At 53.1% G+C, this 26,570-nt stretch overlaps 7 protein-coding genes across 7 annotated transcripts; 2 read left to right on the forward strand and 5 right to left on the reverse strand.

The window, feature by feature from the left end:
• Positions 1-3,567: 3,567 nt before the first annotated feature.
• BZA05DRAFT_454826 (uncharacterized protein) lies at positions 3,568-4,756 on the forward strand. The gene has a single exon (XM_051487528.1). It carries the CDS (start codon positions 3,918-3,920, stop codon positions 4,578-4,580), a length of 663 nt encoding a protein of 220 aa, XP_051338554.1. The 5' UTR covers positions 3,568-3,917; the 3' UTR covers positions 4,581-4,756.
• Positions 4,757-6,085: 1,329 nt separating this feature from the next.
• BZA05DRAFT_355039 (uncharacterized protein) lies at positions 6,086-8,700 on the reverse strand. Its single transcript, XM_051481378.1, has 2 exons — positions 7,682-8,700; positions 6,086-7,615 (listed from the first exon to the last, which is right to left on the reverse strand). Exons 1-2 carry the CDS (start codon positions 8,294-8,296, stop codon positions 6,560-6,562), a joined length of 1,671 nt encoding a protein of 556 aa, XP_051338555.1. The 5' UTR covers positions 8,297-8,700; the 3' UTR covers positions 6,086-6,559.
• A 2,217-nt stretch (positions 8,701-10,917) lies between these two features.
• BZA05DRAFT_446064 (uncharacterized protein) lies at positions 10,918-12,533 on the reverse strand (the record flags this gene model as incomplete). The annotated part of the gene is made up of 2 exons (XM_051487046.1): positions 10,918-11,883; positions 11,955-12,533. 2 exons carry the CDS (start codon positions 12,531-12,533, stop codon positions 10,918-10,920), a joined length of 1,545 nt encoding a protein of 514 aa, XP_051338556.1.
• Positions 12,534-15,952: 3,419 nt separating this feature from the next.
• BZA05DRAFT_446065 (kinase-like domain-containing protein) lies at positions 15,953-17,006 on the reverse strand (the record flags this gene model as incomplete). The annotated part of the gene is made up of 3 exons (XM_051487047.1): positions 15,953-16,100; positions 16,178-16,500; positions 16,563-17,006. 3 exons carry the CDS (start codon positions 17,004-17,006, stop codon positions 15,953-15,955), a joined length of 915 nt encoding a protein of 304 aa, XP_051338557.1.
• Positions 17,007-17,657: 651 nt separating this feature from the next.
• BZA05DRAFT_339179 (ribonuclease H-like domain-containing protein) lies at positions 17,658-19,248 on the reverse strand (the record flags this gene model as incomplete). Its single annotated transcript, XM_051480921.1, has 3 exons — positions 17,658-18,659; positions 18,730-18,788; positions 18,852-19,248. The coding sequence occupies 3 exons, from the start codon at positions 19,246-19,248 to the stop codon at positions 17,658-17,660; spliced, it is 1,458 nt and encodes a 485-aa protein (XP_051338558.1).
• Positions 19,249-22,106: 2,858 nt separating this feature from the next.
• Positions 22,107-24,111, reverse strand: BZA05DRAFT_339219 (uncharacterized protein; the record flags this gene model as incomplete). The annotated part of the gene is made up of 4 exons (XM_051480924.1): positions 22,107-22,974; positions 23,029-23,290; positions 23,399-23,779; positions 23,832-24,111. The coding sequence occupies 4 exons, from the start codon at positions 24,109-24,111 to the stop codon at positions 22,107-22,109; spliced, it is 1,791 nt and encodes a 596-aa protein (XP_051338559.1).
• Positions 24,112-24,311: 200 nt separating this feature from the next.
• Positions 24,312-25,929, forward strand: BZA05DRAFT_79889 (uncharacterized protein). Its single transcript, XM_051488649.1, has 3 exons — positions 24,312-24,845; positions 24,902-25,512; positions 25,571-25,929. The coding sequence occupies exons 1-3, from the start codon at positions 24,483-24,485 to the stop codon at positions 25,914-25,916; spliced, it is 1,320 nt and encodes a 439-aa protein (XP_051338560.1). The 5' UTR covers positions 24,312-24,482; the 3' UTR covers positions 25,917-25,929.
• The last annotated feature ends 641 nt before the right edge of the window (positions 25,930-26,570 follow it).

The following is a 26,570-nucleotide window of genomic DNA, read 5'->3' on the forward strand; positions in this document are numbered from 1 at the left end:
CGCGCCTAACAAAGGGAAAGATAGAAAGAAAGAAGGACAGATGAGATGACAACGGAAGGGAACGGAACGGAACGGAAAGGGAAAGCGTCAGTCTTTCTCAAAACCCCACCGCATGAAAAGATCCCTAGCCAACTCCTTCAGCCTAGGTATCTAACGCCTCATCTCTTCCCGCGTATCTTTGCCGGAATCTCCGGCCGACTATGTAGCCAGTACTCCAATTCCTCCGCTCTTGATCTCACCGCGTTCTAGTCTATCACTCTGCCCGGCGCCCGAGTTGGGGTTGGGGTTGGGGTTGAGGTGTCTGGTGCCGGAGGAGTGGCTGGTCTGATCGGTGGATCCGAACGATGGAGGGCAGCTTGTAGCTTGTAGTAGCAGATGAGAGCCATATAAGATGGCTCTTCGAAGTTGAAAACAATCTCAACTTCTCCATCATACTTCATTGTCGCCGTTCCCTTTGCCGGGATACGTCAAGGGGTCACGTTATGTATCACTCGGGAGTCGGGGTTGTACCTCGCTGTTGGCGAGGTACATAATTGCAGCGGAAAATTGGAGAGGAATCAAGTCTGCCTCAGATGTTGATTTGTAGATGTGAAGATGGGAGATAGCTTGAAGCCGCGAGAGTACGTAAGAACGATTACCTTCTCAGCACAACCGCTCGATGCGACGGCTTCTTCCCCGTGCGCCCGCGCCGGCATCGCCTGTTTAGTGGTCACTGGGCCGGATCTTCATAGGTTCTTACGCTCCGGCTGCCAGCTGCTGCATGTTGATATTTTGCGTCTTATTTCCTGTTCCGGAGTCACTGCTACTCAGGGCGGTCAACCGTCCGTCCAGTCCGTTTTTGAGGTTGCCCGAGACGGCCCAGCCACCAAGGTGTTTTACCCGCCGTGGGCCTATGCCTCTCCGGAGGTGGCGGTTCACGATGTGCTCACCCCCGCCTGAGATGTGTGGTCGCTCGGCTGCTTGATGTCCTTCGTGATCCTTGGACGGAGTGGGATATGGCGTGGTTTCGACGGCCCCAGAGAGCTTGAAAACATGACCAAATTATTCGGCAGGCTCCCGCAACGGTGGTGGTCGATGTGGAAAGCCCGGAATTCGAAAACACCACCCAGAACCGTGAGATAAAGGCGAAGATGCTCGATACATATCATGGGGTGCCCGAAGGCAAGGATGAGATAACCCCTAGGGGGCACGAGTGGTTTGATAATAACATGCGCGATGTGGAGGAACTCTTGGGCGAGGATCGGAAGGAGGAGTTCCTGTGGTTCAGGCGGTTTTTGGCGTCAATCTTCAAACTCGACCCAGAGGAGCGGCCAGTGGCAGCCGATCTGCTCGATGGCCTCCTAGAAGAGTGGTGTACTGTGTCAGCGATGGAACGTTCATGGTCCGGACCGACTCTACTCGAACAGAGGCCCCATTACCGTAGCTACTCGTAAATAATAAGACACAACCGCTCAACATTCTGAATGAGCTTGCCGAGTGGCAATGAAAGTCCAGTAACCACTTTCGTCGCCATTTGAGCACGATCTCTTGTACAAAGCACCATACAGCCCTCTTTCGCCGCGCTCGTGCCACCCGTTTCCACTCAGCAAGCTCATTCAGAATGCTTAGCGGTTGTGTCTTATTTACGAGTAGATACGGTATCTTCACCGGCGGCATTGAACTCTTTGTTGAAGGAAAAAGCAGCCAGCAGCAGGAGTAGAAGGGCGGTACGTGAGAATTGATGTCTGTTGCATTACAGGTAGAATGGACAGACATTGTAAATGTTCAAAGTACCGTACCTATCCAATCGATCATAAGCACCGGGCTGTGGGTGGCTAGAGGTTAAAATAAACTTGGCGAGTGATAATGAAAATGATGCAAAGTGGTGAATATCAGCTTGCCACTCTTGCAAGGACGCAAGTACTTACCTTCTCCTTCAAAAATCCCCCTTAGGTACCATGGGCAGAATGGAGGGATGAAGATGGGGCGGGGGTGGCACGGTCAGAATAGGTACATAGCTAAAACTTCCTCCGGTGGGCTTATTTCTTTTTGGGCTTCTTTCACGAAACCAGGCATTGGGTAGTGGTCGATTCGCTCCACGTCCATGTGACGCGCTGCGGACAGGGCAGGAGAAACGGTATGCCCAGCCGTCATACCAGTCTTTTTCGTGGGTTGGTTGGGAGGACAGTCACTGCGTCGCCCAAGATCACCCCCATTTTTCGTCTTGGCTGCGTGCGCAACACTCGCTCATGCGAGGTACGGGGGTTCCCACCGAGCGACAGACAAAAGACTTCAAATATCGGACGGGATCGATCGGAGGATCCTTCGTGGAAGCGCCGCCTTGTGTTCAAGCTCAAACTGATTTATTCATTCGTTGCATGCTCCAGGAGCGCGGGAACGTAGAGGCGCCTCTGTGCAGTGATGAATGGCGGTATGGAGAAACGTTGTTGTTGTCAGAACGGGTGTGGAGACAGTCGAGACCTTGTTGTTGTCAGAGCATACCGCGGAGACAGCGTAGTGTGACCCGGGTCAGTGACCAGTCTCGAAGCGGAGGGTCAACGTTCATATATTCTGATCGTATTCTTGTTCTTGCTTTTATTCCTACTTTTGGTCTCATCACAGGCAGTCACATAATTCATCACCATTTTTGCCTGATCAAGTTTTTGCGTATCTCAATGCGACCCACTCTAGCTACTTAGAGTATACGTGACTTTGGTCAACGCCGCTGTCGGCATGGCAGCAACGACCAGCCGAGCAGAGTGAGACTAAGCCAGACCTGGATGATCGCCTGTGATCACTAAATATCACTGCGGCGAACAAAGGTATGTTTCTGCCTTCGAACCAGGTACATATCATACAACCAACAAAGTGCGTCAAATGCTCATCCAGTCACGACCCACATCACCATATATTTGTTTCTATAGCTGCAAAGCTTTGACGGCGCTAGCGTTCGAATAAAAAATTAATTACCGTCACCAATACACACAAAAGCCGGATTCTCTATATAATCATTCCCCAGCAACACACGCCCATTCAGCATTTTTTCAAACGATCGCGCATTTATCCATGTACAAGGCCCTCCAGAAAGGAATCTGCGATCTGCTTTTTTTTTAGAAACGCCCAATTCGGACACCACACATCGCACAGCACCCCCGATAGTTTTTGCATGTCAAATTCAGTTTCTGCTTGAAGCATGGCCGGCAGAGGCTAGACGAAGGATATTGGGAGCCGGTGGTCGAAACGCCGGTATAGAGGGGAGTGAAGGAAGATTTGCAGCAGACGGAGCTGAAAGGTGGAGGCTAGGTGGAGGCATCATCAAGGAGCGAGATTCGTCACGTACAAGCACTCGGTCAACATCTTTGTTTCGTGTTGGAGATGTTGATGGCGCGGGATCTTTATTCCAGGGCGGAGGCTGGGGGATCTCACATCGGACCCCCTGCGGATCGACCAGGGTAAGGGACCATTGGGGAAAGCTAGTTTTGACTGTCATAATTTATGGGACTAGGTCTAATTTATGAGTTTTTGGTTTTGATTCAATATTGATTGCGTGTGTTCTATTCTGGTTGCGGCGATGTGAGAAGATCAGTGCCCTAGAGATGTGTGCTAACCATAATTTCAGCTCAGTGTGGTAGTACTAATAGCAGCTTCAAGATTCACATTTACCATTTCTTCAACTATCCATCCTTCTGTCCACTAACGCCACAGCTAACCGCAAACTCCGGTGAGCCAGAGAGTGTAGTAACCAAGCCGAAACTTCTAAGATCGAGCCAAACGCAACAACTAATATACCTTACGATTCACACGCTCCTCAACAAACCCACCATCCTACATAATCGATCGTAGCCACGTGGTACTTGTCTAATGTATTGTATATAAATTCCAGTCCCAGCAACTCTTCCATAGCACTGTTGACGATTTCCGTCGACAGCAAACTCTTGATGGCGGAAACGACGACACCCTTAGGGCGGTCCGCCGCCCGGACGATATCGAGGACGAGCCTGGCCTCGCGGGAAGTAAGCGGGGCTAACCTCTCGCTAGGCGGCTTGCTAGGTGCCGTGCAGGAACTGCTCCCTCTTTTCCCCATCTTCTGCTTACCTTCCCCCCACTCGTATCCCGCCTCCGCCCATTCGCTACGCCCAAACGAGCTTCCCTCCCCCATCGCCGTGTCTTTCTCCTACCCAGCTTCCTCCCTTGTTGCGTCATCCCGCGCGCGGCTACCCACATTCGTGCAGCCCTCGCTATTTGGCCTCGTACCGCTTTCCCGACCCAACGGCATCCCATTTCCCCTGCCGCTCACCACATTCTCGATCGCCACTCCCACGATCCTTCCACCTCTACCCTCCTTCGGGAAAGCCCCTCTCGGAATCCCAGGCAACCTGATTCACAGCACGAAAATGAGCAGATTGAAATCCTTGTATCCGTTCTCGGGATCCTCGGCCACCAGGTCCCGCACCAGCGCTACGAACCCGTCCCGCGTGTGCCGTATCCCCGCTGGGTTGACGATGTGCTCCCAGCCCACGTGCCGGAACACGTGCTCGATGTCTACCATATCTCCTAGGAGCGTGGGGTTCGTGAGGGGATGTGCGCGCATGCTCGTGTAGAATGTCGACAGTGATGTCAGCGACATCGCGCTAGTGCTCGTACTGGTGGCAGAGGGTGCGAAGTGCGTGAATAGCGAGTCTGCGAGGAAGTAGAGGGAGGGGTTTGGCGTGCCGTCGTCCGAGAGGAGGTGGTGCCACAGAAGGAGGGCGGATCCTGAGGCGCTTATGGCTGCCATAGGTACCTAGTTCTTTACTTTTTGCGGGTGCGGGACTTTGTGTGATACGCGGTTTCATGGCGGGAATTTGTGTCTCGGTGGTCGTCGCACGGCGAGCAGTGGAAACGTGAAGCACCGAAATGTATAAAACTGACTGGAGATATGGGCGGGCTAGGTCCTCGCGGCGGGAGGAGCTGCGGGAGGACACGAGTGATGCTTGTAAAGCTGTGTGTACGTTGATTTAAGAAAGCGGGGGTGCGCGGGGGCGGGCCGGTGCAAGGATCAGCGATCCTTGCCGACAATTACGGGAACGATGTATATACAACGGCTTCGGCAAGTAATATGCGGAACGTGATACATGGTACCAGATCCAGTCTCACCCTTTGCTTCCAGAATACATGGTTTCATCATCTTCGTTGTGTCGGACAACGTGCGACATCCAAGTGAGTTATGGTGATTTGTGAGAGATTACGAACTACAATTCGTCTTTTTGCTGTAGGACGGTATCTTCCTCCTGACCAATCGTCCTCTCCAAGCCTCTCTCGCTTACCGCTTTGAATCAGAAATTACCCCACCGAACACCGGAAACAGAAATGACAGTCCACATCTCTCTACTCTATCCTCCCTAGATCTAAAAGTGAGCCTCCGAAGAGGCTCGAGATGTCCATTGTGTGCTGTGGCGGCGTGTCGTACATAGCCATCCTCTTCCCGCAGCAGAACTTATTCGATCGAAGGCGGGATTGGCGAACTGCTAGCCGTCATGGTTCGTCGTGGTCTATGCCCTCCTACTTAAACCTGGATCTGGGGGCAAAGCGAGTGAATTGTTTGCGGCCGTTGTCTAATTTACAAAACCATGCCTTTGACATCACTCCACTTCCGTCTCGCTTTTTCGATCTTATTTACGTAATCCTTTGCCCTTTCAATAACTGCCTGAAGCCCTATTGACTCTTAACTCGCCAAGAGGGAGAGGAAGGATGGAATCTTGATATATCACTCGACACACCGCAACCTCTAAATGCATAATTAAAACCTCCTCTATCGTGACCCGTCTTTGACGGTGGAGATAATACGGTGTATCTCATCTACGATGATACAATAAGATCAAATACAATGAAAACAGAATGAGAAAAATAATATCCGTCTGTAAAGTGATGCGAGTCATATTATATGAGTTATAGCCGGGTATGGTTAGTCCATACTCTACCGGCGCTCGTGATTGAACCGGCTAACGCTGGGGAGTTTAGGTAAGCGTGCAACGTTAGCGTGTAAAATCCTCGGACGGAGACCGGCGAGTGATTCTCCGAACGAAAGGGTTAGATACTCTTTATATCACATTCCGCAGCGATACTCCTGGATAATTCTGCCCGGTCATGTCCGGTTTAGGATCGTTCTGCGATCTCACCTTCCATTCTCTCCGGCCGGTCCTATTTTCGAATTTTCTTCTCGCTAATTACGCGTAATTTCTTTGGACAACGAGGCAGCTCGTCAGAGACTGTGCAGATCTATTCGTCAGGCTCCTCCTCGTGCACCTGTGCCTAGCATAATGGACACAGAGACCGCGGCGGTGTGACTACCGCCTTCATGCGGATCGAACTCCCCAACCACCATCGAGCAGCCTTCCGTCATTGCACTGCCCTCGCTCAACCCCATGAGCATGCGTACCTACATGCCTCTTCCTTAGACCACCACACGTAGTGTATTTTACATGAAATGAAAAAGGAAACCATGTCAACGGAAATACGAGACGTAGAGAGCTCGAGGAGCCGAGACCTAGAACCTCCCACCGCAGTAAACGAAAGAGAATAGGTAGTCTTCAGCCTAGTCTCAGAAGTGGGGCCAATAGTTGCTCCATGGAACAACGTCGAACGAGCCCTTCTCCAGGCTTCGAAGACTGATGAAGGATTCGCTTACCATGAAGCCCCTCGCAACAAGGACGAAGAGGAGAAGCGGAAAACAGAAACACAAGGACACCGTATTCACGACACAGTCACCACCGCCTAGCCACTTCATGCACTTGACCAAGCGCCCCGGTCCGGTCCTCGTATAGAAATAACGATCGAGCTTCTCGGCGCACAGATAAGCGCCTAAGCCCAGAGGTATACCCACCGCGACCGCAACCGAGGAGATCCTCCAGAGCAGCAGCTCGATCTGACTCGGCATGTGCGTATTCCACGCTGAGGCATGCGCCCCGCCATAAGCCACAGCAAATGCCACCAGAACCAACCACGAGCCTTGCTTGTCGTCGTCGAATCGCACGGAGCCCTCCCTCAGCACCATACGCGCCCGGACGCAGGCATTCTCCCGCGAAGAGGCATCGTGGAAGCCGATGTCCTCGGGCATGAGGCTAAAAGCCCCCTTGGATCGAATGTCGTAATCCTGCCATCTATTCCTTGCTTTGGAGTCGCCACTGGCTGGCGGCCATAAACAGAACGAGTCGCGCCAGCCAAAAAAGTTGAAGATGTTGTAGCCCCCGGCAACCCGGATGCGGTGCATGCGTGCACGAACCCGGTTGGCTTCCAGCCGGTCAGGGTATTTCGTGTCGGCACGCGCCAATTCCGCGTCTTCGCTATGAGGGGAAACGTTGTCCTTTACTTCGGGGGCTACCAGCACATCCGCCACCGCATCTTCCGTGTGAGGGCCGGAAATCGGTATTTCGAAATCTGGTGCGCCGTAGTTGCGACTTCCATCGAACGAACGGTATATCCTCGCCGCCAGACTCGGTTCGAGGTGCAGTAAGACGGGGTACCGGATATCCATCGGCTTGTGCCACCAGAAGGCGTATATCGCCACGGCACAGAGAACGTGCATGATGGTGTGGAGTTCAAGTAGAGTGAGGGGTAATCCACTCGTCAAGCGCCCAGCTCCCTCGACTACGAGCCACTGGCAGGTGTTAGTACTAGTTGACCTCTCTGCACCTCCTAGAAAGTAGTATGGATTCAACCTTACCAGCGCCTGGATACAAACAACGACCTTGGCCAGACCATCGGCCTTGGATTTGTCCTCGATTAACCGTGGCTCAAGATCTTCGGTAACATTGATTTCATCTTGTGCGTACAAGAGAGTAAAGCCCTGGGCCGTCAAAGTCACCGGGAGTCCGTAAACCTTCTCAGGCCCGGGATGTACGGCATATCCGCCCATGAGAACGAAGAACGCGGCCTTCATGTCAAAGCCTTCGATCCGCTCGTCCTGATTTTTAGTCCCCCTTAACTTCGCGAAATTCAGTCGGTGCGTCTGTATCTTCAGAATGACGTTCCGGATCGCGCGGGCTTCCATGAACTGATCGTAGGCACACCAGAGGACAAACTCCGGAGCGAGCATTCCCAGCAGCAGCCAGGCCAGCTTGAACAGGAGTAACCGCCCCGGAGTCGGTTGCGGGTTGATGTTTAGGTGTACTGCCGTCCACACGCAGAGACCGAGGGTAATGAGGCACGGAAGCAAGATGCCCATGGTCCCCCGTCGCGTAGGTTCCGATCCCCACGATGGCTCTGTTTCGACGACTGGCAATGCCAAAGCCAGCCGGGCATGGATAGCCACAAGTAATAGCGTGACGATGGCTCTCATTCTGGCCGCGCTTAGTTTTGGTAGCAACTTGCCGTCGGTGAAGTAGGTACAAATTGCTTGCTCCTTTCGCCGCACTCGACTCTCTCCCGGCGTGGGTGGCTTTTCGATATCGGAGGCTCCGCAGACTTTCTACCCGAATGGCCGTCCCCTGGGTAGCTGTTTTCCTTGAATAGGTTGAAGACTTTCGTGTGCACTAGAATCTATCGTTTCGTTGCTGGGCCCGTTTGTATCGACCGAGGGGCTGGATGCGGACTTGACTATTGGAGAGTTGACAGAGGTTTCAAGAGATATCACTCTCTGGGAGTAAGAGCCCAACTTCTTATAGTTGAACCTCGTTTTTCCATACAGGCTGCTTTCTTCTCGGGGTACGTACGTGTTCCACACATGCCTGGTTGAAAAACCACTGTAGCGCCGAGAAGCTGTACAATGCTGCGGGTGTGCTGACACCTCATACGCCAACTATGTAGTTTGTACTCTTGCCCACTTCACATCAGTGACATCCCCTCAATCGTAGCAAATGTTTTCGACTATCTACTGGTCAAGGCTGGACACTACTGCCCCTAGTCACGCAAGTGTCTCAAAATAGAGCTCATCGGGATCTGTCCTGTCCGTGGGGGATGCATTGATCTGATTTACCTCCCAGTTTTATCTGCTCCCACCGAGGCCGGAAGGATTCCTTGTAGAAACCACAGGGCGGAGTTCCCTCTACCACGTTCTACTATGTTCGCAGAGTAAACGATAAGGTGCACAGCGGGGACGTCATTTGTAGCTTTTTTCTGTTGCGTCTTGTTCTGTGCTCGACTGGTATGTAGTTGACACACGTTCAAAATCGCATGGCTGCCCTCCGGTTGATTAATGGAGAAGTGTCACCGGGAATTCCGCTGAAGCGCTTGCTGAATTAAAACTTGTAGGAGAGCAGAGATGATTGCATGTGGTTGGTGTGTGTGATGAACGAGGCCAACCAGGTTCTTTGGCGCCGGTGTATCCTTCACTGGAAGGACATACTCTACACGCAACGAAGTGAAGAAGGTAAGCGACCGAAAAATATACAATACAGAAAAAATACCATGGCTATTGGCTGTCCCGCGCCTGCGAATCTGCCTTGATAGTACTATTAGTAGGTGCTTCGATTACAGCATGTAGACAACCAACATTAGGTAGGTATACTGAAAGTTGTGACAATAAACTCGCCCCAGAAATGTCACGTGCGCTAGTACTACTATATTTCCGCAGGCTCCATCTACATACCCGCACATGTAGCTTCGTGGCGGTGAATGGCGGTTTAGCGAGGCACTAGTTCGTGGCTAAAAACTTGGGCCACGATCTGATGGGGCTGTGCATGAGGATTTGTTTCGGCCAGGGCCGTCCCGTCCCGTCCCGCGTCGATCACTAATCAACCGTTCAGCGTGATTCCTTCTTCGGTGCTAGAGCACTTCCGGACATACCAGATGCGCCAAAGCCTTAGCATTAGGAAAGTTTTCACTACCTATATCAGACTTCGGATTGACCGTTTAAAATACTTCTTCATCTCATAAATTTCTAGTCATAGAGGATCTGTGAAGTAGCCCGGGAAGGGAACGGCGAAAATGAAGGGTGGTGGAGAGTTGAAGTTCTAGGTATTCAAGCTGGCAGAGCGGGAAAATCACACTGTACCACCAGCTTTTGGTCTCGGTTACCTACCGGTATATACTTCTCCTCTCGAACGTTTTGACTGCATGCCGTCGCGCTCGAACCTTATAGCTGTACCCCATTATTATTCCACTGATTGCATACGACCTCCGCGGTTCTCGAGCGGCGCTTCACAAGTCATCACTCGCACATCGAGTGACGCCTCATGCATCGTTAGAAGCGACAAGCTTCAATAACGACTCTCAGCGGCGTTTCAGTTCCAACTTCCAAGGACATCGTGAGGTTACTCCTCAAGATGTTTCTCCCCGCTGCTCCCCTTAATTTCTCTTATTCCTCCTTTTTCCTCCCCCGCCATAAATCGGACGACAACCCCCCCCCCCCCCCCCCCACCACGACAAAGTCGCAACTAAAACCCATTCGAATCCACCACCACGAATTACATATCAACGGGGACTATGGCTGCCATTACTATCATATTCACCCCCACGACTGTCGCCCCCCAAGACTACCGCCCCCGCTTCCAAGAACATTATTGCAAATAACTGCATCCTCAGCTCAATGACTTTGCATCCTTTCGAGCTCCGAGTCGCGACGCACCCCCGGTTATGTACCAGATAGTTGTCGTAGGCTCGTACCAGGCTACAGCTTTGATTATACGGCCACTTCTTCTTAAACCGTCACTGACACTGAGCCCTCCGGCTGCTGGCAAGCTCTTCTTCCCAATTCTCTCCCGATTCACCACATTTCGTTTTTAGCTATAGTCTAGATAGGCTGCATGCGAAATAAACTGAAGATCTCTCTCTCTCCCGATTCACCGCTACAGGAAATCTGCAAAACATGCTACTAGTAGGAATGTATCAAGTAGATAGATAGACAGAGATTGCGCACATCTTTACCAAAGCAACTGAAATGAAACTGGCAAACTAGCAAATACATCAACGAAAGGCTACAGCGAGAAACGAAGGAAAGTGGCATAATCCGCGACGGTGATCTCACAAGTGCGGCCAGTAATTAGCCCAGGGCACAACATCGAAGGCGCCCACTGGGAGGCTGCGGAGACTAATGAAAGCCTCCACGACTACGAAGCACCTCGAGAAGATGATCAGGAGCGTCACCGCGAACGCGGCAATGGTCACCAAGGGTTTGAAACAGACCGTGACCAGCTTGCGCGCAATCTTCCCCTCCACAGCTTCGATCCAAATCAGGCCCTGGCCTGTGAACGCGAACAGCAGCGGCCCGGCAACGAGAGCCACCGCGGAGATCCGCCACAGCAGCTGCTCGGTGGAAGTGGGCAAATGAGCGCTCCACGCCGTTGCGTGTGCGGCGCCGTATGACATCGCGAAAAATACGAAGAAGCCCCAAAACCGTTGTTCCCGGTCCGCCTCGAGGCGCAGGCTGCCTTCGCGCTTCAACATTCGTGCCCGTGAGCACAGAGGTTGCAACGGGAGCTTTTCGGGAAGTCCAAGATCGCTGGGTTTTTCGGCGAAGGCCGAGTAGTGTGACCAGAAGCTGATGCTGTCTACTCCCGTTGGGGTTAACACGGCCTTCTGCACTGCTTCGCAGGATTCCGTGTCCGGTGCTACGGCTTCGGTGTGAAGGGTGTAGTCCTGTTTTTCGAGGTCGGGCGAGACGTTCGGCGTTGCACTGGCCGACTTTTCATCTTCCGTGCGAAGGGCTCCGTGCCGCGTTTCGAGGCCGGAAGCCGCATCGGGTGGAGCCGGAGCATCTTCCGAGGACTCTTTGGTGCTGCCGCTCGGCGCCCCGTCGAACGAAAAGTATATGTCTGCAGCCAGCTTCGCGTCGAGGTGCAGCACTACGGGATACCGGATATCCATCGGCTTGTGCCGCCAGTACGTGTAGGTGAGCAGGACGCAGAGCACGTGTACGACCGTGTTCAGCTCGAGTAGCGTGATAGGCAGTTCGCTCATCAAGCGCGCGAAGAATTGCAGGAGGAGCCACTGGATCTGTTAGCCGGACCGCTCGCGTTTCGAGAGGACCCGCGAGGCTGCCAGAGTATTTATGTACTTACGAGAGCCTGGACACAAACAACGAATTTAGCTAGCCCGTAGCCACGCGACTTGTCCTCAATCAGCCGGCCATCTAGGTCTTCCTGCTTGACGTCCCCCTGCGCATATAACAGCGCAAATCCATGCGGCGTCAACGTCACCGGGAGCCCCTGAAACTCGCCGGGCGTGGGATGGACAACATATCCGCCCATGAGAACGAAGAAGGCAGAGTGCATGCTGAAGTCTGGCTCTGCCACCCCCAGGTGGTCTTTCTGTATCTTCATGATAGCCTCCCGGATCGCACGTGCCTCAAAGTATTGATCGTGGGCACACCAGAGGACAGCCTCGGGCGCAACCATTCCCAGACATAGCCATCCCAGCTTGGACAGGAACAGCCGCATCCTTGTAGGCTGAGGGTTGATGTTCAGGTGGACAGCTGTCCAGACGCAGAGGCCGAAAGTGATGAGACAAGGCAGCAAGATGCCGAGAGTCCCTCGGTGTGCGGATTCCGGACGCCATCCTGGCTCCATCTCGACCACCGGTTGCTGGGCCAACATTCGCGGCGGAGAGTAAGTCACCAATAGCGTTGCGGTGGCGGTCATCGTTCTGGAAGCGTTTAGTTTTCATTCACGGTAGGGGCTGCCGAGGGGAGACACAAACCGGATAGCAGCTGTGTCCGAACCGAGCGGTTGTTCGAGAAGGTGACAATGGATATGGCGAGTTCCCCCTCTTGGATGACTCGTACAGGACTAGTATGGACGTTTGCGTGGAAGCTTTGCCGTCGTACCCGAGTGCGGTTAAACGTGATGGAAGAGTGGAGTCGTAGATTCCGAGTATGCCGAGCGTACAAGACCCAAACTCTCGAAACTCTCGCAACAGTCGCAAGCCAACTCTTTTATGTACTCGCACAGCCTTTCTGGCAGATGCGCTGGTTTCTTCTGTGACTCGTATTCGATACGAACTGCACTAATGGCGCTACGGGGCCGCCATCCATGGTGTGAGTGTCGAGCACCGCCTCTTGCGTGCACGCCCCATAGGCCATCTGGGTTGTGGACTCTATATTGGTGGATGCAGGTATTTGTACCATCCAACATTCCGCACAAATGCCGAAACCAACGATAACAATTCAGCGCGAATGTACTCCAGCAGCAAAATCGCAAGTTAGTAACCGCTGCCACGAACCGAACTTCCTTAGACATCTGGATATGCCCCGCACCCCGCCCCACCGGAACACGATGGATGTACTCACAACCAGGATTCCAAATGCCTGTCCCCAAGGCGTACTTTCGTTGGCGGAGGCGATCACTACCTAAGCGAGAGCGACCCCGCCCATGCACCCCCGGCAAGCCGCAAACCCGAGAATCGACTGCGCAGTGCGCACAGACTGAGCAGTGCACGCGTCATCAAACCGGCTGTACGCTGGCTCAGTAAACACCGTATGTAGGCGATCATTCCACGCACCCGGAGCACGGGGCGAATTGACTCGCTCCGGAGTCTGCAGTGTGTGCGAATATGATTTATTCGGAATTCCCCCGGTTACGGTAGCACGGAGTTTTGACCGGGCAGAGGAGTTGATTCTCCCTGCTGCTACATAGTGGGGAGAGAAAAGTAACCCCCATTCGCTCAGCTGGAACAACTCGATTACATGTCACATGTGAGCCTGAGGCCCTGCGGTGCGCGCGGCTGAATAAGCTCCTCAATCCTCAATCATCAATCCGTGATAACAGCGCAACGGTTAACTATGGCACTCAACCCGTGCACCTCCGCTTGGGAAGTGAGACGATCAGAAGTAGTACTTGCGCATATCCGGCACTCTATGTACTCGGCGACGCTATCAGATCAGGTATCTGGCTTTAACCATATTTACTTTCTCCGTTTCCGGCCTCCGCGCCTGCAGTGTTGGAATTGAGAGAAGAAATTGACTTGATTGATGTATTGATACGGGAAAGAAGGGAAAGAAGACTGCTTATAAGGGAAACCAGTTCGTGTAGACGACGAGAAGGCCGGGCCTCAGACAGAGGATTCGACGATAGTCGTCGCCGGACTGGGCTGGGGGTTTGCAAGGCGTTCAGCTGACGAGGCTGATTCTGATGAGAAGCCATAGACAATGCTTAGCAGCCACGAAGGAAATGAGGGCGGTATGCAAAGGACAGTGGAAAGTAGCAGCAGGGCGGTCAACAGTCCGTCCGAACTACAGCCGACTAGTGGAGTGTAGTTCCGTCCTGTCCCAGGCAGGCTTTCCAGAGGACTGATCCGTCCCGCCCGGAGGATGAAATGCCCAGATACCCTACAGGTACCTATCATAGAAACCAGACAGGATATCTACCCGGAGAACGTCTCGCCAAACTCTAGGTACATACAAGCAAGTAATTACTTAGTCAGAATACATGCGAGCAACGAAGAAACAAAAACCAAAAATGGACTCGGGAGGTGCAAATTCGCCGATCTCGTTACAGTCCCAGCAGATCCCTCCGTCTCGGTGCGGTACATGGCGGCTGAGGTTGCGAGACTAGGTTTGCATGTGCGAAACTGTAGCGAGGTGAGCGCCGGGACTCGGGCGGCCTCACTGCGTCGCTGGCGTAACGGATGAGTAAACGCAATATCCTCACATCACTCGCACCCATCGCGAAGTAAACTGGTATTCTACTTCTCACTCGCACTATCCATCCACCATACTAAGTCTCCAGATAACAGATCTAGCACGACGCAATCATGTCGTTAGCGGTATTATCAGATGGCAATCGACCCCACTAGCAAATAAAGGTGTAGCCCTAACTCGTGCGGAAAGAAGTATAAGACAGGAGCTTTCTTCTCACCACTCCTCCTCTTCTCCTACTCCCACACATCTCACTTCTTCCTTTCACCCCTCTTCCTCCTTTCTTACACACACATCATTTTTTTCTTCCCTCCACCTTTCTCCTTCCACCTTCCTTCCACCTTCCTTCCACCTTTCTCCTTCCACCGTTCTCCTCCTTCCACATTTTTCCTTCCACGGTTCCACCCCCCTTCCGCCGTTCTCCTTCCCCCATCTTCCTCCCATCTTCCTTCCACCTTTCTCCTTCCGCCTTTCTCCTTCCCACCTTCCTTCCTACACAACTTCAAATCCTCCTAATACTACGATCTTCACCGACAAAAACTCGTTCCTGTACAACAGATAAGTACAGATTGCTCAGACTATGCTAGTTACACCGACCGGGTGGGAAACCAATTAATTGAATGGCGATGGCGGTAACGGCAACAACAGCAACAACAGCGACGATAGCAACAGCAGGTCAGCAAACCGGCGGAAGCAGTTCACCATATCGGCGGAAGCAGGTCAGTATATCGGTGAACGAAACGCGCAACAGCAGGTCAGCATCACGGCGGAAGCAGGTTAACATCGACGGAAGCAGGTCGGCAATTCGGCGGACGACACGGGCAACAGCAGGTCAGCAATCGGTTCGACAGCAGGTTAGTAATTCGGCGGAAGCAGCTTAACATATCGGCGAACGACACGGGCAACAGCAGGTCAGTAATCGGTTCGACAGCATGTCAGCATATCGGTGGAAGAAGGTTAACAACGGCGGAAACAGGTCAGCATCTCGGCAGAAGCAGGTTAACATCGGCGGAAGCAGTTCAGCATATCGGCGAACGACACGGGCAACAGCAGGTCAGCAATCGGTTCGAAAGCAGGTCAGCATCTCGGCTGAAGCAGGTCAGCAATTCGGCGGAAGCAGGTTAACATCGGCGGAAACAGGTCAGTATCTCGGCGGAAGCAGGTCGGCAATTGGGCGGACGACACGGGCAACAGCAGGTCAGCACTTCGGCGGAAGGACATCAAAAATGCATCCGCCTGCCACGCCATGGCACTCAATGCTGTGGTTGTGGAGGGTGCGAAGCCGATGCAGACATGTGGGCATTCCGGGGACCATTCATAGAGATTTCACGCCAGCAACGTGAGCTAAGCACCATTCCTAGGCCAGGAACGTACTGAAGAGACTCATAGAAACTACCAGATGGCCGGGACAACGGCACCACACCACTAGCAGTGTCCTAGTGTCCCAGTCCATTCCCGGCCCTGTAAGGTATCCGTTCTCAATTCGCCAGCACGGCAGACTGTAGTCCTTCTTCTCTCTAGCTCGCCTAATTCTGTCCCGTCCTTGCGGAAGTCGAACGCCATGCCGAAGTCCCTATTCCGTCGTTAGCAGAGTGGTGGCAACAGCAGCCGCAGCCGCAATAAAAACTTTCCGAGTGAAGTTGTGCTCACGTTATTTTGATAGCGCCAGAGTTGCGGCAGAGCGCCCCCAGAAAAGGGAGAGGTGCGTCCACTACGAGGTATTCCGGCACGTGTGGGCTCGGAGACGGCAGCCACTTAAACCAAGGGCTCTCGTCGCTCATGAACCGCTTCATCGGCATGCCCATATGGCGACGAAACTCGGTGACCGTCCAGGATTCCATGCCCGGTACGACCATGAGGATGTTGCCTGGGTGCAGATCCGCATGAACGATACTATGCCTGTGCAGCTCCGCTACCGCGCGCGCTATGCTAACGACCACGTTTTTCGCCGTGGGTACTGAGAGCCGCTGCCACTGTCTATGTGTAATCTCCGAGGGTAAAAGTGCGAGAGGTAAGGGCCCAGCAGTTCAGTCACTATGCAGCGGTGGACCCCGTTTGGGCCATGGATGGTGAACGCGTCGAACAGGAGCGGGAAGTACAACACTTCACTAGACCGCTGTGGATGTTGATGGCTGGAGCCCAAGCGGCGAAGAAACTCAGCCTCTCGATCCATTGGGGTTTCGGTGGTAGTATGTTGACCTTGCTGCGAGACATCATAGGAAATCTTTAGAGCGATGAGTCTATCCTGGTGAAGTGTATCGACAGCAACCCAAACCGTCGAAAAACCACCGTGGCCGAGCTTATTTTCGATCACGTAGCGGTCGTTGAGAATATCGCCGATGATGACTGGATGAAATCCTCCGGGTTGATACATGTGTTTGTTCTCGGTTTGCCATTGTGCCTCCCAGTCAGTTTCATCGTTAAAGGGGCTGCTCTCCGGGCTGCTTATTGTGATCGTCGGAATAAGGTCAGATGCCATGGTGGCGAGGGTCGTGACGGCGGAGGGTTGAGATCCGGCGGAGTTTTTCTTGAGGCTAAATTTCGCTATCGGAGTCAGTGCACTGCGGGATGTTGGAGTGCACAGGAAAGATTGTCGCTCGAAGAAGTCAACGATCGAGTCATTATATAGCGATATGTCACTTGAGAGGTAGCGGTTCTATTGCGATATGTGGCAGTAGGCTTTCGGTATCTGACATCTTGGTGTCCGATATGAAAGACAATTCTATACATCTATTTGTTTTACTTCCGGCTCGCCCATCGATTTGTTTTCCAAGCGCTAGAAAAACCTATAGACAAATGAGTTGATGCAGTGCAGAGAGTCACGTGGCCCCCAAACAAAGAGCGGGTTGGCCACCAAACAAAGAGTGATCCCTCCACGATAAGGGGAGCAACCCGCAACGTTTAGACGGATGCAACATGTCGAGACTCGAGTGTTAACGAGCGGTCCATTGTCTGAAAAGACGTGTTCCCGCACTTTGCTTACTCCTCTTTGTATTTGGTAAAAATAGTGCGTCACCGAATTATCTCTTTGGTCTTAATATCACATCGATACCGCAGATCCATCCCCCCCCCCCCAATCCCCTTTGACCGTACTATCATCATCATATAACACATTGAGTACCTAGCTATCCTAGTCCGACCAAGGGTCATAATGGTCGGGATGCGGATACCCCAAATCCTCCGCAATGTCCGCCCACCTTAATATCTCAATTTCGTCTGAGGAGTACTCAACATCGTCGATGTCTCTAGGCCGTATAGCCTTCGGTTGCTTCTTCATCTTACCATTACCGTTGCCCCCCACGGCGCTGCTGCTTCCCCCCCTCATTCCATCCCCTTGGCCTTCCTCTCCCGCCTTGGGTAAAGTCCTCTCCGTCTTTATCTTCATTTTCTCCCTCTTATCCGCCTCCTCCTGCCTCTTCCGTTCCTCCTGCTCATTTACCATCTCTCCCCAACCTGCCAACAATGACGGGTTCTGAAGACACCAGAGCACAACCTCTCGAGCAGCCAGCGCGTCCTCCATGCAATCGTGACCTCTCAGTCCGCCGTTCTGGATGTCGATGCCCAGGAATTCCCCGCACAGCGCTTTGAGGCCCCATTGCCGAGCGGAGCCGACAGCGTTTCTCGCCAGGATAGCCGAGTCGACCACTCGGGTGTGTATCATCCTCAGAACGTCAAGATCGTGCTGCAGCGAATGGCCGACCAGGATCGTGTCCGCGTCGACGTGCTTCCACAGCTCGGCGCGCGCGCCTCGCCACCCATCCAAAGTGTCGCCCTGCTCTGTGGCGGTGGCCATCGCTTCCGCCGTTACGCCGCTGAACCGCGAGCGCCAGTCGACGACCCTGCTGGTCGGGCGCACAAGGCTGTTGACGAGCGTCTCGCCGGTCATGTAGTCGGCCGCGCAGAGCAGAATCACCTCGGCCTGGCCCCTCGCGACGCCAGCCATCTCGCAGTCCAGCGTCACGGCGCGGCGCTTGGACGTCTGCGGGTAGGATGCGGCGGGGGTGCGTGCGTACGTTCTGAATTTCTTCAATGACCGCCTGTCCGCAGGCCCGAAATCATGGACGGGAAGTTGTTTGCAGCCACGGCCTCGCTGGCCGCAGCAGGACGGAGGTAGCCCATTGTTGCTGTTTCGCTTCGGCTGCGTGGTGGGACCGTGTCAGCAAGAATTTCCGCCAGGTGCTCAGCCGCGAAGGGGTACTCACAGCGGGTTTTCGTTGCGGAGGGTGGAAGATACAGGGATAGCTTGCTTTCTTCTTACGGTCTGGCAGGTGCGTTTAGAAGATGAGCGTGCGTCGGATGATGGGTCGATGGATCTGAAACTTACCACCACAATTCTTGCACTTGCGAAGATCGTCGATGTCTTCGGCGGTGACCGGTTTGAGGACGTAATTGTGTTTCAGGAGATCGATCGTGGAATGGCAATGGTTTTTGAGTGCTTGTAGTGCTTCTGCCTGTTGTGAATCTGGGACGACGGTCCAGTTGTTGTTACCATGCTTGAGACTATCGATGCCACGGACGACGCTAACACTCGCAAATTCATCCACGATCGGAACAGGCTGTGATACTGAAGCGACCGCCGGCTGTGAGGGGCGCTGCTGCCTTACCAACTTCTCATGGAACTTCGAGTGATTAATATGAGCCTGCAGTGCCGCGGGATTCTTAAATTCGCGCTCACAGACATCGCAGTCGTGTGACACTGATGGTCCCTCGGGCGCTAGCATTAGCAGTGTACCGGTGTATAGCGCGTTGGACGAGGCGGCGTTCGCGGTTGCGGCGGGCCGCGAAATTGCCAAGGAAGTGTTCGGCGCAGACCCCATCACCTCCTGGACCACTTCGGACTGCCGCTGTCGAGGGTTTCTGTGGAATTTTGAGCTGGCGACATGCATCTGCAGCGCTCCAGGACTTGCGAAGCTGCGATTGCAGTCCTTGCAAAAGTCTGCGGATCGCGCGGCCGTGCTGGAGGTGGGGGCATGGCCGGTATTGCCATATCCGTGAGCGAGCGCTGGCGACTGCTGTGACCGGTAGGCGGGCCAGTTGTCGCGTCTACTCGTCGGCGACGCGTCTAGCTGTGTTGCTCGGAATTGGCGGTAAAAGAGCTCGAGATCTGGGTTCGTGGTGCCGGCGGACATGATTGCTGTAGGTATCTTCAACTGTGATGGCGTGGGGTAGGTGTGGGAGCGGGCAGTGTAGACTTCATACACAACGCGGACGCGACAAGCGTGCCGACTTATAAGTTAATACCCGGTGCGGGGTAGTCGGACCGGCGAGGCTCTAGGCAGGTGGTTGCGGACGAGGCAGCCGACTACACGGCTCTGCATCCCGTGTTCTGCATCCCGTGTTATGCAGTGTGACACGCCGAGCGGCAGCGGCAACAGGATCTCACCGAATTGTTGCTCACGCCAGATGTTGTCTACCATTCCATGTTCCCGTCTTGAAGCTGAATCCGGCCACCTACACAAAGTTGCACATATCCGTCATCGGTTTCCCACATCCACCGCCTTCGGATTGTATCCACTCAATCATATGTCGGCGCACAGGTATCCGTGCTGACATCGCTTCTCTTCACAGCAGTTACTACCGGTATTTGAAACATGCCCCGTCAACCCGTTGTCTTGCAGCTCATCTAGAACCCGTAGACACCTCTGTCCTTGCACACCAACCGCAGCAGCACAAGGTTTGGGCTCTCACACGAGTTCGCTCCATTCGCGCTAGGCAGACGACCGCGCAAAAAGGCACCTGAAGAGGCAGACGGCCGAGGAGTCAAGAGTTTCCGGAACGCAACGGAATATGGCAGCACGGACCATCCGCTACCGAAGCCACTGGCAAAGCGCAGACGAGAAGCGACGGAGGAGAAATGGAAGCAACCCAAGGAATGGGCTGCGACAAGGAACAAAGGAAAAGACGTATGTACAAGTACATACCGTCTCCCGTCCACAAAGAAGCCGGACAGAGTAATGGTGGTGGCGAAGAGTAACAAAACAGTCGCAGCGCGGACCGCGATACCATCTACTAGATAAAGATGGGACACGCCTTCATGAGGCGACTGTCACTGGAGTAGCCTATGGAATCGTAGATCACTTCGGATGTGACCAGGCAGGCTAATAGTGGTAGGGCTGAATTCCTCAACGCTGTGCTGCTCACTAGCGTGTCCGGTCACCTTTGAAGTGATCTAGACTCTAGAGCAGTTACGAGTACATAGTATGTACCTATCAAGACACGTCCGTGAAGCTTAAAGTCGCTGTCACAGAACTTTACGGGGACGTTGTGGAATTTGCATACGAGTGTATGTACAGTTTTTGATTGTGGTGAGCGCTCCGCGTCAATGTCGATCCTATTACGATAGCCGCATCGCTTGGTGATGCATCGTAACAAGTAGATTCAAGGTAATTACATTTGCATACGGTAGAGATGGAGATCGACCTGTGCTGCCGGTGTCGTCCCCACCGCTGTCGCGGAGTCCCCACTCTCAGCTGCTTGATGCATGCAGTTTTGGATCCGAATGGCGGTGTCAGCCGGACTAGCCGGATTGAGTGACACCGAACGTTGTAGGCAGCGGAGGAGAGCCATATCAGAGTAGGTAGATGGCTCTTCGAACTTGAATAAAACCTCAACTTCTTCATCATCTTTCATTTTCGCCGTCTTGCTTCCAGGATTACGTCACCGAATGGGTCCAGCGGGGTTGCCTTCTTCATCTTCATCTTCTTCTCTCTCGATCATCATTTACTGAATAGGGAGACGATCTAATTCTATCTCCTCTTTATTCTGTGTGTGCTCCCCTCTCGTCCCGCCGCCGGCCTGCAGGGTGCTGGCAAAGGAGCCGTCTGAAAAAGTGGTATTACACTTATCGTTGCCTCGCTGTAACCATCGCATGTACGGGTATGCTGTGCCCGTCACTTGCGGCGATCTCGCGAGAATAACCAAGGCGGTCTAGGAGGAGGGAGGGTATAGTGCCGTGATAGATCTTCTTCGATAGGGCAGACTAGCGCACTGCTTTCGTAAGAAATTGAATTTATTTGATGGCAATCTGATCTCACACGTGACGACGGCTTTTACGTCGCCCACATCCACTGTGAACACGTTATTTTCTCCAAAGGGCATAAGACCAATACCATCCCCAAAATAGATGGAATCTTCGCTATCTTAACATCCGTAATTCTTTACCCCCGCCCGGGCAAGTAGTGACTCGGAGAGGTGGATGTATTTGCCATGTCTCTACTGTGGTCCCAAGGCTCTTCTAGGTGAACGCCGGGATGTCCTGCCGTCTATGGAATAATTGCAGTCCATTCAATTTTTCAGAGCGCGGTGAGGACATAGTTACCATGCATCACTTGAGGGAAATGTTTCTGCGCCACAGTGGCTGACGCTCTACCCCGAGATTAGCCGTTCCCATTCGCTATTCATGCCGCCTACGGCGCAAGTCTTCTCGCCCTTATTTGAGAATTGGGGAGACTTTGCGCTATCCCGGACGTCAACAATGGGGTCACATATAATGACTCACCTTCAATCCTGCATCAGTCGCAAGGCTTACAAGCTTCCAACCGATTCCAGAAAATAACGTCGACATGGCCGGACCGCATGATCATGCGCTCGCCAGAAGCAGGTGATGGGGGCTGGGATGGTGATTAGAGGAAGAATTTCCTTCAGAGCCCAGATGGCCCTTGCCCAGTGACTTTTCGGAGCCATCCAACGCCCTTTGGTGCCACTCCAAAGCTGTTTCGTAATCCCCTTGGGCGTAGAAGACTTTCGCAATACTTTGGACGAACTCGAGAGTAGAAGAATGGCCCTTGCCCAGTAACTTTTCGGAGCCATCCAACGCCCGTTGGTGCCACTCCAAAGCTGTTTCGTAATCCCGATGGTCCTCGGAGATGTTAACTATTTCGTCGGCGGCGGCGGCGGCGGCGGGAGTGAGGTGGTTGTCATCTTCGAGGATGTTTGTACGGCCCTCCGGCCAGTCCGGAGCGCTGGTACGAGTTGGGTTCGATTCAAAGTCCAATGAACTTCCATTTCCAGACCTATGACAATCTTGAGACTCATCCGCCTCTGCACCGACAGATTCTGCTTTCTCTGCGTCTTCATCGTCGCGAGGCATTGGAATAAATAGGGCAATCTGCTTCAGATGGCCTCCCAGGTGTCGCCGGAGTCGCTCTAAGGAGTGTTTTTCTGGGCACAGCGGACATAGCTGTTCCGACTGTGTTAGTCTCTCGCACCTATCGAGGATGGTCTGTAGCTCGTCAGGGTTGAAGAGATTCGAATGCTTTTCCCGGAGGTGTTCCTGGAATTTTGCGTGGGAGGATAATGTCTCGTGACAAGCGTTGCAAAAATACTCTCTGCGATGCATCTTCATCTCGTGTTGGTACCATTCGTTGCGATTGTCGAAAAGATGATCGGATTTGGGGCACTCTTTGAAAGTGCACACATAGGGACGCAGGTCTCTAAAGAAGTATTTTCTAGGAAATCGTTAGCATTATGCAAGCTGCGGTGCCACCGATGTATGAGCCTACTTCCAAGATTTCTGGCCTGTCACCGTGGTGATAATAAAGCAATATGGGCATTGGAACGCTTCTCCTTGGAATGCGCACTGCTGACTGGGCGGAGGCGGCACACGCAGCTTTTCGACTATACCGTAGACAGAGGAGGAATATGATGTCTGCGAGAAACCTGCATCGGAGAGCTGCTCAAGTGTATTTTCTTCTGTGGTTCGTTCGTAGGCCGTTACTGTGGTTGCCGAAAGCGTATGAGTTGCAGGCCTTTTCTTGCTCGTTCCTTGAGGAATCTCGTTCCGCTCGTGTTCCCTCGAGTTTGTCATGGCTGATTGATTACCACCCTGACGTGTGCCCTTCTCGACTGGCCCCGGGACCAATGGCTCAAGACCGTACCGGCCAGCAACTTTATCGTGATGCAGCTCATGATATCTAAGTAGCTGGCGTCGCCTTGTGTTTGACCTTCCGAGACGTTCCACCAAGTAGGGATGCGCGCCGGGAAACTTGTTGGAAATGTGCTGAATATCGAAGTGCTCGAAATGGGAAACATCGATAACGGACGACTTTTGAAGTCTGCGAAGCGGGGCGGGGTTTTGAATAGCGATCGAAAACTTGTATAGACATGTTACGACATGTCTCACCTCCCCCAAACATTCGTCTAGTTCTTCCATCACCGGTTCAGCTGGAGACTGTTGATCGTTTGGGGGCCACGCTGGTGGGCTTGGTGGTGGCGCGACAGACCGATTGTCTGCAGTCGAAACAGTTGTGAGAGCTAAAAAATTTAGTACTAACTATGATGCACATGCGGGACACAGCTGGAATACCATCTTTTAAAGCTTCGTTGAGATCGCTTAGTAGCTCTATGACCATCGCCTTCACATCGGCTGCTTCCCTGAGGCGATAATCCAGGGAAACTCGCCCAACTCGGTGCGCTCCTACATTCTCGGCCCAGACTCTGAACCTGGCGAACTGTTCTTGAATGGCAGGCAAGATCGCATGATACTGAAGAACTGTTAATTGCAATAGCTCGCTGAAGCTTTGCAGGCAGTCTCGATGTTGTAGAGCGATCTCGTTGTGATCTTCCGCTCCCCCGCCATGCGCCATAGTAGATGCGGTCGAAGTTGGAGAGCTGTCTTGGAAGTGAACCTTTTGAAGGAGGCGAGAATTGAGCTGCGGGGTGATTTTGGGTGGTTGTGTTTGGGCACGGGTCTCCGAATGGAGGAGAAAACCTAGCCCATGCCGCCCCCACCGGGCCGAGTCCCGAGTCCCGACCCCGCAACTTGTGCTCTACCACTGTCGCACGGCACCACCTTTTGGCTTCTGTTTCCGGATCGCTGCAAATTAAAACTTAACAGCGTTCGGATCCAACGCCGATTTTCCAAAAGCGGGGCTAGAACGATTTTCCCATCGACGGTTCCTCATCCTTCGTCCCTCAGCTGCGGCCCTCGCTCGCCCATCGATAGCACGAAATCGCAATGGTTACCGGCATAGAAACGGCGGGCTTAGTCCTAGCAGTATTCCCGGTGTTTGTTCAGGTTCTCGGCGCGTACCTCGACGCGACCAGCAACTTCAGAAACAGAAGAGCTTTGGTGCGGGAGCTGAAGGTGGAGGCCATCTTGTTTACGAACACATGTGCGACTCTTCTCGAGGGACTGGTCCCGCCGGAAACCGTGATGCTACTCTTGAGTGGGAAAGGCTGGGACGACCGGAAGATCCACAGTTTGCTCATCGATCGCATTGGAGTGGACGCGGCTGGGGTATTCGTGGAATCGGTAGAGGCTTTGAGTTTGGCGCTTGAAAAACTCCGTACGAAGCTTGGGCTTGATGAAGATATGAAGGTATTGCTGCGACGGCCTACGCACATAGTTGGTTGGGGACTGACTGGTGTTGGCAGTCTGCAGCAGACTTCCGGCCGAATCGATGGGACGAAATCAAACTCAGCTTCAAACAGGGAGATTTACTTGGCGACATTAAAACGACGAACGAGAACATCACACGACTGGCGAAGGTAACCCCGACCACGTTACCAAAACTTGCCCTACAAACTGCGGCGGCGGCGGACAATTACAATCGTATCCGCAACCATGCCAGAGGACTATACGAGGTCTTCCGTCAAAGATTTCAAGTGGCACCTGTCTGCCGGTGCGATCCACACGATGCGAGTCCACCATTGCAGCAGATTGCAGTAGACACAGCCTCCCGGGAACCGTGCAGAATCAGGGTGACGTTTTCAAATCCTCCCCTACGCAACCCGTCGACATGGACATGGCGCGAGATGGATTTTAAACCAATCGACGGTCAAGTGGCCAACAGCGCTGAGGGCTCTGTCTGCGGCGGTTTGGGGCAGAGCGGGGAAGCTGGCGGCCATTGCAATGGAAATATCAAGACTGAAAATAACCACACTTCGCTCTTCCCGTCGAAAGAGAAACAAAAAGGACTACGAAGGATTCTTTCACGAGGAAGGAGTGGAAATGATACGAAGACTTTCAGCTCGCCGCCAAAAGAGTATTTGATCCCTTCAAGACAACTCAAAAATACCGACACGCGCTAATTGGTGGCGCAGGCTTCGGAATACGCCAAAAGTCTCTTTCAACCTTCCCAACGAAGACACGAAAACACCGAGCACATTCACCCCCGATCTCGCACAAAGAATAGAGGACTTGTGTGGCGAAATCGACCGAGCAAAGTCGGACTCTACCTACCTAGGCGTCCTGGAGTTCGATAAAACGTGGCATCGGCTGTGCACGCCTCAATCATCCGCTGCCTGCCGTTACGCCAGAGAGACGATTTCACTTGAGGAGCTCCTTATCCGCGGATATTTTGACAAGCGGGAACGATTGAGATTAGGTGTGCAGCTTTCATCAGGCTTGATGCAGCTACACGACACCGAGTGGCTGAACGAAAGCTGAGGGAAACGCGATGTCCACTTCTTTCTTCAAGATGATTTCCGACGCCGTGCGGCAGACGGCAATTGGTACCCAGAGCCTGTAGCGGACAAGCCATTCCTACGCCGGAGTTTTGATCGTGCTTCCTGGGGCTCATCGTCACAGCAAGCTACACCTGCTTCGCTTAAACTTCCGCTCATACAATACGACCAAAGCCTCTTTTCGCTTGGAATAGTTCTGGTAGAACTATGGTTCGGAGATTGTCTGGAGGAGCTGCCCGAGTATCCGAAACCGCCACCAAACGGTTGCATATCGAACAAAGAATCCATAGAGTACCAGACGGCAAGCCAACTGATAGGAAGAATAAACCGCGAGGAAGGTCCCATTTACGGCGCTGCCGTCCGACGCTGCATCAGAGGTCTTGACTGCAACGCCACAAGTTTGAAAGAAGACGAGCTCAAGAATAAAGTCCATGTGGAAGTTATTTCGGAGCTGGAAAGGCATTGGAAGGCGTACGACGGTCGAGCGAAATAGTCACACTACGGTGCTCATCTCTGCGTGTCTGCTATGATAACTCCAACAACGCACATTAGGGGGTACCGCAATGCCCTCAGCTCGTGTTTAAACCATTTCCTTTACGATTTCCTTTTCCGTCTCTACGTCGTTCCTTGCTCCACT

This window comes from Tricharina praecox (genome assembly GCF_024521635.1).
Source record: "Tricharina praecox strain CBS 144465 chromosome Unknown BZA05scaffold_16, whole genome shotgun sequence".
Classification (NCBI taxonomy): Eukaryota; Fungi; Ascomycota; class Pezizomycetes; order Pezizales; family Pyronemataceae; genus Tricharina; species Tricharina praecox.